Genomic DNA, 13305 nt, shown 5'->3' with positions numbered 1-13305 from the left:
AAATTTCTTTATTTAAGTATCCATAGAGATAAGCAGCAGTGACATCAACATGGTCAATCTCCAGTTCCTCTCAAGCTACCACAGAAAAGAGATATCTAATTGATGCATGCTTGACCATTGGTGCAAAGGTTTCCTGATAATCAACATCTTGAACTTCAGCACATCCTTTTTACCACTAATTGTGCCTTAAATATTTCTGGTGTACTGCTAGTCTTAGGCTTTATTTTTAATACACACTTGTCTTGAGTGGTTTGTGTCCTCTGGGTAGCTCTGCTTCTTCAAATGTGTTGTTATGAACTAGGGATGAGAATTCTTTCTTCATTGCTTTTTTCCATTCCTCATTATTTGCCCCTTCCAAAGCTTCTTTGACATCAATATCTTCACTTGGAAGTCCTTCTTTCAAATAGTAAGTAACATGATCAGGCTACCTCTTGGGTTTAGCTTCTCTGTTTGACCTTCGAGGTATGTTTTTATTCTTGTGACCCTCATCTTGAGCTTCACTTTATATTGAATCATTGTCAAAGCCATAAAAGTGTTCATTGTCACTGTCTTCTGATTTAACTACTTCTTCAGTTTGTGAAGTATTGATGTCCTGAAGAACTGCTTCATGTTTCAATCCTAATGCATTTGTGGTCTTTGAACTTGAAAAATTCCCATATTCCAGGAATTTGACATCCTTGCTGACAATCATCTGGCCAGTCTCCGTGTTGATGAATCAACAGCCTTTGGTTGCCTGACAGTAGACTACAAGTGACAACTTCTGTGACTTCTTATCCCACTCCTTGCAATGGGGTTTTGGAGCGTGAACCATTGCACTGCAGCCAAAAATTCTCATATGTGATAAACAAGACTTTCTCCTACACCGAAGTTCATATGGAGTCTTATCTCCGAGTGTGGTGTTGGTGAACGATTTGACAGGTACACAGCTGTAGACACAGCTTCAGCCCAATACTCCTTTGGTAGGTTAGCATTGAGCTTTTTCAACCAATATTTTATTAGCTCTCTCAGCAACTCCATTTTGCAGTGGACTGTAACATACTGTAAGCTGGTGGATGATACACTCAGAAGCCAGAAATCCTTTTAGTTCATTGTTGACACACTCATTTCCATTGTCAACCCATAACTACTTTATATTTCTGCTGACTGCTTTTCCACCATAGCTTGACATTATGAAGCTTGTTTCCATCATTAGTAATGAGTCAAAGCACATATCCTTTTGGAGAGACTGTTTATCATCGACAGCAAGAAAAGCTTTCTTTTGTTGTGTCTGATCCTAAATACATATCCGTCATTTTTTGATGAGCTTCCTGCTGTTTTGTCCTTGCTAGAACAATATTTACCAATATGATTTGATTTACTGCACTTGTGGCATTTAATAATATGTTTCGTTGGCCTCTTCTTATTTGTATATAGAGCAGATTCTTCATTTACACTTGCATCTTCAGCAGTTTCAGTTTGATAGAAACTCCCATGATATGTGTGCCACTGTTTTCAAGTGCCTTGATCATAGACTGATAATGATCAGGTAATCCAGCCAGGAGCAAAGTTCCTATCCACACTTCACTCATGACAAACTTCATTTCATTTAATATAATAGAGGGAAATTTCCACATGGGAAAAATATATCTAAAAACAAAGATGATGTGACTTACTGAACGAAAGTGCTGGCAGGTCGATAGACACACTAACAAACACAAACATATACACAAAATTCAAGCTTTCGCAACAAACGGTTGCTCCTTCCCTCTTTCCTGATGAAGCAACCATTTGTTGCGAAAGCCTGAATTTTGTGTGTATGTTTGTGTTTGTTTGTGTGTCTATCGACCTGCCAGCACTTTCGTTCGATAAGTCACATCATCTTTGTTTTTAGATATATTCATTTCATGTAACTTACACATGGTTGTTATTGTACGATTACTGTAGTCATCTACCGACTTGTGTTATCTAATTTGGTAGTGATTAATGATCTAAGCAAGTCCACTCTACATGTGAATCCTGAGTCTTCAAATGCCTTTTCCAAGGCCATCCAGGCTTCTACTGCCATCTTTATGCCTCTTGTATGGGAATAATTCATCTTGTCAGTGAAAAGTATAATCCAGGAATGTGCCTTTTTGTCTCTCTTCTTTCAAGAATTGTCCCATTTTGTTGGATCCAAAGGAGCATTTTCAGCAACATCCCACAGTCCACCATGGACCAAATCTTCCTTATGGCAAATTTCCTCATTGAGTAATTTTCACGCCTGATCAACTTTTCATCCACTGGAAGCCATACTGATGCTGTACTACTAATTTTTAGCTTTGAGTCTGTATGCAAGAATGATCAATCAGCAAAATATGAATGGTCAGCATACACATAACTTCCAAACCTGCACTGGATTTCTGTGCACAGCTTCAATTTTTACATTTATAAAACCTTGCTTTCACACCTGTGCCTGGGCCCATAACCATTTGTTGGGCATTTTTTAATATACATGTGAAAGACTTCCAAAACAATGTTTTATTTAATTAATCAGTATGTGCATAACAACTACTACACACCCCAGAACACATAATAACCACCAAGTAACTATAACACAGTGGAGTAAACAAAAAACTGCCGATTTCAATTTACATATCTTAACATCTTTAAACAACTATACTATAGGTTAATCCACAGACATCAGCAAATTTGGAGTGGGGCATCCACAGTCTACATGGACAGGGTGTTCAGGCTTCAGAAGAGAGCAGTTACAATAATTTCTAATATATTCAAATGTCATTCCTTTAGAAACTATTTCATCAAATATAATTTACTGACTGTGTATTCTTTATGTGTCCTTAAGACAATTATATTTGTAAATGAGAATGAAGGAATAAGCAGAATGAAAGTGATATCTGGCATTCCCCAAGGTCCTCTGCTGTTTCTAATCTATATAAACGATTTGGGAGTCAGTGTAAACAGCCCTCTTAGATTGTTTGCAGATAGTGCTGTGATATACAGTGTAGTAAAATCATCAAAAATTACAAAATAAGTCAGACAAAATATCTGTAAGGTATAAACAGTGGCAATTGACACTGAACAATAAAAAGTGTGAGGTCCTCCACATGAGTACTAAAAACAGCTACATGATGAACAAGACAAATTTAAAGGTTGTCAGTTCAGCCAAATACCCACATATTACAACTATGAACAACTTTAATTGGAACCAGTAGACTGAAATTGCGGGGAAGACAAATTGCCAAGTAATCAGTTAAAATGAATAGGCATAGGCAGAGGGTGTATACTGGCAACATCCAATATCTTGTTGCAGAGCAAGCCCTACAACATGACAGTCATGATCTTGGTGCCTGTTTCATCACATGTGCCATCTGGATTCTTCCTCCATACACCAGTTTCTTAGAGCTCCACAAGTGGGAACTGATGCTACAGCATGTCCTTGGTTCTCGCCACTGACCTGGCCTTAATTTACATTAATTTCTTTAGTCTTGCCATTTCTTCACAGTAACTATTTCTTTCTTCACTTCCGTTTAGTTTCCTACACTTTTCATTTTTTTTGCCACCCCCACCCCACCTCTATCACATACAATGCACTTAACTTTTCTCTCTTATTAACTCATACGTGATATTTTGGAAGTGATCTCTGTGTTGCATATTTCCCTATCTTCCACCTTTAAGCTCTCAGATTTTCAAATCTCAACTGATGCAGTCTCCAGCAGTCTGTCTTTTTTTCTCATCCTGTCGAGTAATTCTCCCCTGTCCTGGGGTTGTGGACAACTTTCCCAAACTCTACCACATTTCCTAAAGCTCACCAGTCCTTTTCCTTCACCCGTTCACCTGTCTTTCTTCCCGTTCAGTGCTTCTGCCAGAAGAAGGAGCCACTGACTCGGCTCAGAAAACTGGCAAATCTTAATACATTTTACGTGTGCATTCTCTTGCCATTGCTTGGCGAGTAGATTTTTTATCTACAAATTACGTTATAAACCCAAAGACATTGTTTTGTTGGGAGAAGACTTAGAAGATGCAACAGATCTACTAAACAGACTGCCTACACTATGCTTGTATGTCCTTTTCTTGAGTATCACTGCATGGTATGGAATCCTTACCAGATAGGATTGATGGAGGGTATTGAAAATGTTCAGAGAAGGGCAGCTCATACTGTACTATCATGAAATTTTAATCATCAACTTTCTCCTCCAAATGTGTAAATATTTTACTGACTCCCATGTGTATATGGAGGAAGGGCCATTGTAATAAAATGAGAGAAATCAGGACTTGCACAGAAAAATTTAGGTGTTCATTTTTTGCCACATACTGTTTAAGAGTGGAATGGCCACAGAATAGTCTGACAGTGATTTCGTGAAACTCTGTCAAGCAGTTGGATGTTTACTGCAGAATAATGATGTAGTTGTAGATGTAGGTTATGGGATACTGAGGTACCGATCACAGCTCACTTGCTGCTGAAATACAGTTATGTAACAGGTTTTCAAGTAATGTAAAAGAATTCCATGGAAATCTTTTTAAGGACAATTTGAAACAGCTGTCATTTAAAAACGTTTACACTCACTAAAAATATTTGTGAGTTCAATTACTTACAGAAATAATTTTGTGTATTGCAGTATGTTACTAGTGGTAAATGTCTTCCTGTGCTATTCATTGCATATATTCATTGTATTTATGGGATCATATCATTGTTATAAATGTTCAAAAAACGTTGTACAAGACTGTAAATTTATTATGGTCAACTAAATATTATTATTACTATTATTACTGTTATTATCATACACTTGTAGGCTGCTAGAGGACCATGCACCGAACATGCTTGATGTGAGATTTTCTGTCTATTACGCCAGCATCGTAACAGTCTTTTCTGACTTTGGTGATCCATTTCATGTTCATAAAGCTTTTTGTGTACTCCAAGATCTGTTTAATTTGTCAGGTGACTGGAATTCACTTGATGAGCCCCTAAAATTTCAGGCAATGTTTCTTCATGTCGTGTGCTATATTAGACACCTGTGGAGTCTCTTATCTACCCAACAATCTGCAGCTTTCTTTTATTTTACTGGGCCCTAGGATTTTCCTAATGATGCTTCTCTCTAGTTTCTTGATATTTTCTTGTGCACCTTTCCAATCTATGACCAGTGTTTCCTATGCATATAAGTTTTTTTACAGTGTTGTAATGACTCACTTTTACATCACATGGTAGACATGATTTATTTTAGATGTTTCCAGTCATCCAGAATGCTCGAGTCATCTTTTGATATCTCAGTTCATGAGCTTATTTCTCTGTTCCATTTTCTGGTATCATCTCCACAAGATACTTGAGTTTGTAAACTCTCTTTGTCTCACCAAACTCTGTTGTGATCTTTTTTGGTGCATCTTTTTGGATTGACATGTATTATCTTTCTGGAAGGAGATATGTAATCCAACCTTTTCAGCCTTCTTTTCCAGGACCTCGATTTGCTTTACTGTGGCTTCTGTATTACCAAATCATCAGTGAATGCCAGACAGATTTCTAATCCTTTGGTTTTCCCTGCCCAACATGATTCTAAGAAACTATTCTAGTTTTAGTATCAAACTTTAGAACCTCAGGCTGTGCACTGAGAAGAAAATCTACTGGCCAACCTTGGACTGTATGAATGCCAGAAAATGTAGCATATGTAAGCGTGTCCTCCGTGAAATGTTTGGCACTTAAACATGCAGCTGCCCTTGGATTGTCTGATAGGATTGTAAGAAAAATCCTTCACAGCGATCTTCACATGCACCCATACAAAATGGTGGTTGCCAATGAGTTAAGAGAGATTTTGAAACTTGCAGAGCTGTATGTGAGAAAATTCTTCAGAACATTTCCCTTGGCACTGTTTTGATTTCTTCAGTGAGGCCCACTTCCACTTGGGAGGAACTGTAAAGAAACAAAATTTCCACTACTGGGTAGCAGAAACCCCTAGGAACTTTACCAACAACCATTTCACAGCTGTCATGTGACAGTTTGTTGGGGACCATGAAGAGGGAGAAGTCTTATTCTAAAAAGACAGAGCCACAGCTCACATTTCTCAGTGTTCTCTAGATATTTTGAGAGGAATTCTTCACAATGTCAGGGAAAGGTTTTGTCAATGTGTCAACATTGCGAGACGTCATTCACCAGACATAGTTTTTAAAACCAACTAATGTAAAATAGCACAGTACTGTTGTTCACAGATAAAAATATTATCTCTGTATCTTTTGTTTCTTTGTAACTACCTTTTGAAATACTGGAGGTCTTTTTGCCAGACCTTGTAAAAGTCTCTCATGTTACAGTTTCAGAAATCCTCTTCTATTCCTTTTAACTGCTTTCTCGCCTCTTTGTACATTATCAGACTGACTTCTGTTTTGTCACTGTTTTGTTTGTTGTATGCTATTTTCCTGTTGCCAGTTGCTTTAACGCATGTGTCATTCCACTACAAATGTCTCTTCTCTCGGATTAGATGAATTTTCTTTTTTGCCTGACTGATGATCTTATTTTTGTCAGATCATGTCTGTCTTTACTCCCATTTCTCTTTGTTCTCTTTGTTCCTTGATTATATAAATTTTGTCGTATTTAACTTTTTTATCACTGTGATCTTCTTATTCATTTCATTTGGTGTCAGCCTAATTTTGATTCTGGTGAGATAATGATTGTAGTCTGTGTTAGCTCCTCTTCTAACTTGTATGGTCTTGAATTCTTTATAGTTCTTGTGTGCCGGCCACAGTGGCTGAGCAGTTCTAGGTGCTTCAGTCCAGCACCATGCGACTGCTACGATCGCAGGTTCAAATCCTGCCACGGGCATGGATGTGTGTGATGCCCTTAGGTTAGTTAGGTTAAAGTAGTTCTAAGTTTTATGGGACTGATGACCTCAGATGTTAAGTCCCATAGTGCTCAGAGCCATTTGAACCATTTGAGTTCTTGTGTGTAAAGCTACATGGTTGATTTGCTATTCTTGTAAGGATTTGACTGGCAGTCTTCATATCTTGGTTTTCTTCATGCCTTTCTTGACGTGAGTTGACCATATTATCCTCATATTGTGTTGGTAACATAGCATGATCAGTCTCTGGTCATTCTTGTTAGCGAGTCTGTGACCTTGATGTTGTTCTGTCAGTTCTCCGAATCTCTTTTTCTCTGCCTAATTGTGTGTTTAAATCACCTAATAAAATTTTAACATCTCCATTAGGGATTTTTTTTTGTGGTTTTCTCTAGTTCATCCCAGTTATTATTGACTCCTCCTTTTCTCTCTTGTTAATCTTGGTTTACTAGTACATGTGTGTCAATTATCATATAAGACTTAGCCTATTTGAGCCTCATTGTCACGTCTTATTTATTGGTTTCATTTCTGTTACTGATTGGAGGATCTTCTTGTTGACTGTAAAAGCCATTCCCGAGAATAGAGCTCCTTTTCCCATTTTCCTGTCTGTTTTGCTGTTGAACAGTCTGTACTTACCACAGATTAATAGTTTTGTCATATGTTATGCTGTTCTCTTTGCCAATTTCAGGATCTTTTATTTGTCTACCATCTTTCCTAATTCCTAATATTATTTCTAATAATAATAATAATAATAATAATAATAATAATAATTATTATTATTATTATTAAGTACTATGATAATATTTCAATTTTGTTTCAGGAAACGTTCGAAGGGGAAATACATTATCAAGATCTTCCTTGTATCAAACAAAACTCCAATCTGATGACAAATCAGGTGGGAAGGAGCTCCCAGAAGACATTAATTTTTCAAAGCTATAAAAATGTGTCTCATTTATTTAGTGGTGTTCGTTCTCTAAATCAGCAGCAATACATTTCCTATCAGGTTTATTTTTATTCCCCTACAAAAATATTTTCATATTGTTAATGGATTCCTTGTATTAAATTATCTTTCTGCAAATAATATGGCAAACCACAAATGTAATGGTGCATTTTTATTTGAAACGTTAATGCCACTTAATGCTCCAAGCAACTAAATAACTTGTACATTTAAGATAACACCATTACAGTGAGAAAAATACATTATTGAAATGTCTCCCAATTAGAGGCTGAAAGGAGCAGTCTGTATTTGCTTTGAAGAAGCTATTAATAGCCAAGATTGCATTCGGTTTCAGCAGTTGACTGTCAACCTATGGTCTTCAAAAAATTTGTTGTTACACATCCTGTTCCACAGTGACTGTATCACACATGCCATGTCAACATTATAGTGCATGGTATGTAGCATATTCCACACACATTTATTAAAAAGCGGATTTGTCAGAAATAAAAATATTACAGTTAAAAAGTTGAAGTGCACAGTTGAACTGTGAACAGTTGAACTCATCAGGAAACGTAAACGTGAGTACAAATATGAACTGTTATGCATTTCAGCATCTAGCTAGCATCAGTGGAATGTTGTGTGTGTGGACAACCCTAATTACTACACAAGGTTCTTTGTAACTGTTTCATTTTTATCAAACAGTGGAAAATCCAGGATGGAATGTAACAATACCAGAAAAGGAAAGTTGCTACTCACCGTCGCGATAGGCACAACAAAAAGATTCACACAACTATAGCTTTCTGCCATTAAGGCCTTTGTCAGCAGTAGACACACATATACACATGCACACACACACTCAAGCAAATGCAACTTGCACACACGTCTGCAGTCTCAGAGAATTGAAACCACGCTGCAAGCAGCAGCACCAGTGCATGATCTGAGTGGCGACTGGGTAGGGCTGAGGAGGAGGCTGGGATGGGGAGGGGGAGGGATAGTATGGTGGGAGTGGCAGACAGTGAATTGTTGCAGTTTAGACGGAGGGCGGGTGAGAAGGTGCAGAGGGGATAAGTAGCAGAAAGGAGAGAAATAAAAAGAAATTAAAAGGCTGGGTGTGGTGGTGAAATGATGGCTGTGTAGTGCTGGCATGGGAAGAGAGAGGGGGTTGGATGGATGAGGACAGTGACTAACGAAGGCTGAGGCCAGGAGGGTTACAGGAATGTAGGATGTATTGCAGGGAAAATTTCCACGTATGCAATTCAGAAAAACTGGTGTTGGTGGGAAGGATCCATATGGCACAGGCTGTGAAGCAGTCATTAAGATGAGGGATATCATGTTTGGCAGCTTGTTCAGTAACAGGGTGGTCCGCTTGTTTATTGGCCACAGTTTGTCGGTGGCCGTTCATGCGGACAGACAGCTTGTTTGTTGTCATGCCTATATAGAATGCAGCACAGTGGTTGCTGCTTAGCTTGTAAATCACATGACTGTTTTCACAGGTAGCCCTGCCTTTGATGGGATAGGTGATGTTAGTGACCAGACTGGAGTAGGTGGTGGTAGGAGGATTATGGGACAGGTCTTGCATCTTGGTCTATTACAGAGGTATGAGCCATGAGGTAAGAGATTGGGAGCAGGGGTTGTGTGAGGATGGACGAGTATATTGTGTAGGTTCAGTGGATGGTGGAATACCATGGTAGGAGGGGTGCGAAGGATAGTGGGCAGGATATTTCTCATTTCAAGGCACAACAAGAGGTAATCGAAACCCTGGTGGAGAATATAATTTCATTGCTCCAGTCCCTGATGGTACTGAGCTACGAGGAGAATGCTCCTCTGTGGCCGTACTGTGGGACTTTGAGAGGTGATGGGAGACTGGAAAGATAAGGCACAAGAGATTTGTTTTTGTACAAGGATGGAAGGATGATTATGCTCAGTGAAGGCTTCAGTGTGACCGAGGGTCTCCACCAACACCAGCTTTTTCTGAATTGAGAAGGTGGGAACTTTCCCTGCAATACATCCTACATTCCCGTAACCCTCTTGGCCTCAACCTTCGTTAGTCACTGTCCTCACCCATCCAGCCCCCTCCCTGTTCTCATTCCAGCACTACGCAGCCCTCATTTCACCACCACATCCAGTCTTCTAATTTCTTTTTATTTCTCTCCTTTCCGCTACTTACCCCCTCCGCACCTTCTCTCTTGCCTTCCTGCATGAGTGTGTATGTGCGTGTGTGTGTGTGTGTGTGTGTGTGTGTGTGTGTGTGTGTGTCTACTGCTGACAAAGGCCTTAATGGCCAAAAGCTATAATTGTGTGAATCTTTTTGTTGCGCCTATCATGACTCAGAATCTCCGCTATATGGTGAGTAGCAACTTCCCTTCTCTGGTATTGTTGTATTGTTTTTATTTGTGACAAACCCGTTTTTCTAAGGACGTATGCGATAGTATAGATCATGCTGTCATATCTTACCAGGACATGAATATGACAGCACAAAATGTAAATAAAACCAAAACCAGTTCTCACCCTAGTCACCTGCAGATTTTCAGCCTAAATATTCAGTGCCTTAGAAATAAATCACTAGAACTTGAGGCAGCAATGAATGGTGCAAACACTGACTGTACGTGCATCATGGAGCATTGGTGCAGAAGTTTTGAAGTAAGTAGCATTTATATTCATCCATATAAGTTGGCAAGTCAGTATTGTAGAAAAAATGCCGAAAATGGAGGTGTATGTATCTTTGCTAAATCAGGTATCAGGTACAAAATAAGGTGTGAAGCTGAATCATTGAGTGTAGAAAAACATTATAAAGCAGCAGCTATACAGTTGCATGAAATACAGGAAAAAGTCATAGTCTTAGCAATATACATACCACCTACTGGGGATACTGGGAAAGACATAAATAAACTGAAGGAGCAAAGTAAAAATTTCCTCTTATTATCCAGTATGTGGTTTGAAGCCAATGCATTAGCTATTAACTGTGAAAAGACTGCAGATATTTCTTTCAGCTTATCCAGTCTTAATGTTGAATCCACTTCTACCAAACTTCTTGGAATATACACTATGTGATCAAAAGTACCTGGACACCCCAAAAAACATATGTTTTTCATATTAGATGCATTGTGCTGCCACCTACTGCCAGGTACTCCATATAAGTGACCTCAGTAGTCATTAGACATCGTGAGAGAGCAGAATGGGGCACTCTGTGGAACTCACTCACTTCGAACGTGGTCAGGTGACTGGGTGTCACTTGTGTCATACGTGTGTATGTGAGATTTCCACACCATTAAACAGCACTAGGTCCACTCTTTCCAATGTGATAGTAAAGTGGAAACATGAAGGGACAAGTACAGCACAAATGCGTACAGGCTGACCTTGTCTGTTGACTGACAGGGACTGCCGACAGTTGAAGAGGGTCCTAACATGTAATAGGCAAACATCTATCCAGACCATCACACAGGAATTCCAAACTGCATCAGGATCCACTCCAAGTACTATGACAGTTAGGTGAATGGTGAAAAACTTGGATTTCATGGTCAAGTGGCTGCTCATAAGCCACACATTGTGCCGCTAAATGCCAAACGACACCTCGCTTGGTGTAAAGAGCTTAAACATTGGACGATTGTGCAGTGGAAAAACATTGTGCAGAGTGTCAAATTATGGTACACAGTGTGGCAATCCGATTGCAGAGTGTAGGTATAGCAAATGCCCGGTGAACGTCATCTGCCAGCGTGTGTAGTGCCAACAGTAAAATTTAGAGGCAGTGGTGTTATGGTGTGGTCTTGTTTTTCAAGGATGGGGTTTGCACTCCTTGTTGTTTTGCATGGCACTATCACAGCACAGGCCTACATCAACTATCACAACACAGGCCTACATTGATGTTGTAAGCACCTTCTTGCTTCCCACTGTTGAAGAGCAATTCAGTGATGGCGATTGTATCTTTCAACATGATCGATCACCTGTTCATAATGCACAGCCTGTGATGGAGGGGTTACATGACAATAACATCCCTGTAATGGACTGGCCTGCACATAGTCCTGACTTGGATCCTATAGAACATCTCTGGGATGTTTTGGAATGCCAACTTCGTGCCAGGCCTCACCGACCTACGTTGATACCTCTCCTCAGTGCAACACTCCATGAAGAATGGGCTGCCATTCCTCAAGAAACCTTCCAGCACCTGATTGAATGTATGCCTGCAAGAGTGGAAGCTGTAATCTAAGCTAAGGGTGGACCAACATCATACTGAATTCCAGCATTACTGATGGAGGGTGATACAAACATGTAAGTCATTTTCAGCCAGATGTCCTGATGCTTTTGATCACATAGTGTACCTTGATAGAAAATTAACTTGGAAGCAGCACATCTTGAAACCTTTCACAAGTTATCTATCTACTGAAACAATTACACACCTCTGTTTCTAAAAAACTGCTGATTAACTCCCGTTATTCTTAAGGGACCAGGAAAATTTGTTTGGCAGAAGAAAGCTATAAGGAGCTTCTCTGGAATTACCAAAAATATCACATGTAGGCTTTACTTCAGGGAATTGCAGATAATTACAGTCCCATCTTTTTTATATTCAGCTGCCTTTTGTACATGAAAGAAAACCTTAATGGTTACAACATTAGGCAGTTGATTCATAATCATAACACTTGTCAGGGATTAGAGACTGACATATCTACAAAGGCAGTTACAAATATTTAGGAATAAACCTCCTCAACACACTACCTGTACAGGCACATGATACCTCTCTTAATATCTCTGAAAATAAGATCAAAAAATGGCTGAAAGACAAAGCTTTTTACACTCTGAAGGGATTTGAAAACTCATTAAAAGTAGACATGATTTAGTAGGTAACTCATAATGCAGTTTTGTTTGTACCTTCTTCCTATGCTTTCTTGCCCTCTCTGGTATCTTGTGTTTTGTATATAATGAATATGCAAATGCACTGAACTTTTGCTAATTCAGCCCTCAGTGACCCTGCCTCTCAGTAATCCAGCCCCCATCTAGCTCCTAGTCACTCAAGCAGAAATGACATGCACAACAATGAATTATTGTGTGTAATGATGTTGCGGCTCGCGTTGGTCCCTTTGGTAGGTTGGCATTGTGTAATAGGGGTAGTGGTGTCTTGTTTTCTTCTTGTGTTTACTGGTGCTACTACGTTTGCTATCGTTGTCTGTCTGCGAGTGGCAGCAGCTGTGGTTATCGATATTTAGTACCCTTTGGAAGGTCGTCAAGTGTTTTCCGGGTCGGAGTGTGTCAGGCAGTTCGGCTGGGGCGGAGCAGCAGTGAGGTCCGGCAGTGCGAGGACATCCCAGGACCACTGGCGGCACGCAGGAACTGCCTTATCGAGGGGCTGTAGTTGCGAGGGCCACAACCCCATTGTCCACTGGACCCAGGATGTTTCAGTTGAGTGAACATTAACCCAGTAGTGAAAGCTCCACTGTTTTGAGACCATGCCGTTTGTTCTCACATTGCTGCTCACAGGGTCGCTGAGATGAAGAGCAACGAGTGAAGTGTTTGGAGTTGGCGAAATTAATTAGCCATCCTCCGCTTCTTATTATTAATCATTGAATTCCTTGTGTTTATTGA

The 13305-nt window shown here is 39.6% G+C and overlaps 1 protein-coding gene across 1 annotated transcript in view; it reads left to right on the top strand.

The window, feature by feature from the left end:
* LOC124803039 (protein phosphatase 1 regulatory subunit 42-like) overlaps positions 1-7808 on the top strand; it is a 106483-nt gene extending 98675 nt beyond the window's left edge. Inside the window, exon 7 of the mRNA XM_047264156.1 lies at positions 7615-7808. Within this exon, the coding sequence (XP_047120112.1) occupies positions 7615-7733 (119 nt within the window). The 3' untranslated portion in view covers positions 7734-7808. The remainder of the gene's footprint in view (positions 1-7614) is intronic.
* Positions 7809-13305: the final 5497 nt, after the last annotated feature.

Source organism: Schistocerca piceifrons, chromosome 6, assembly GCF_021461385.2.
Source record: "Schistocerca piceifrons isolate TAMUIC-IGC-003096 chromosome 6, iqSchPice1.1, whole genome shotgun sequence".
NCBI classification, from domain to species: Eukaryota; Metazoa; Arthropoda; class Insecta; order Orthoptera; family Acrididae; genus Schistocerca; species Schistocerca piceifrons.
Note: the sequence above shows the minus strand (reverse complement) of the source record. Positions and strands in the feature narration are given on the sequence as shown.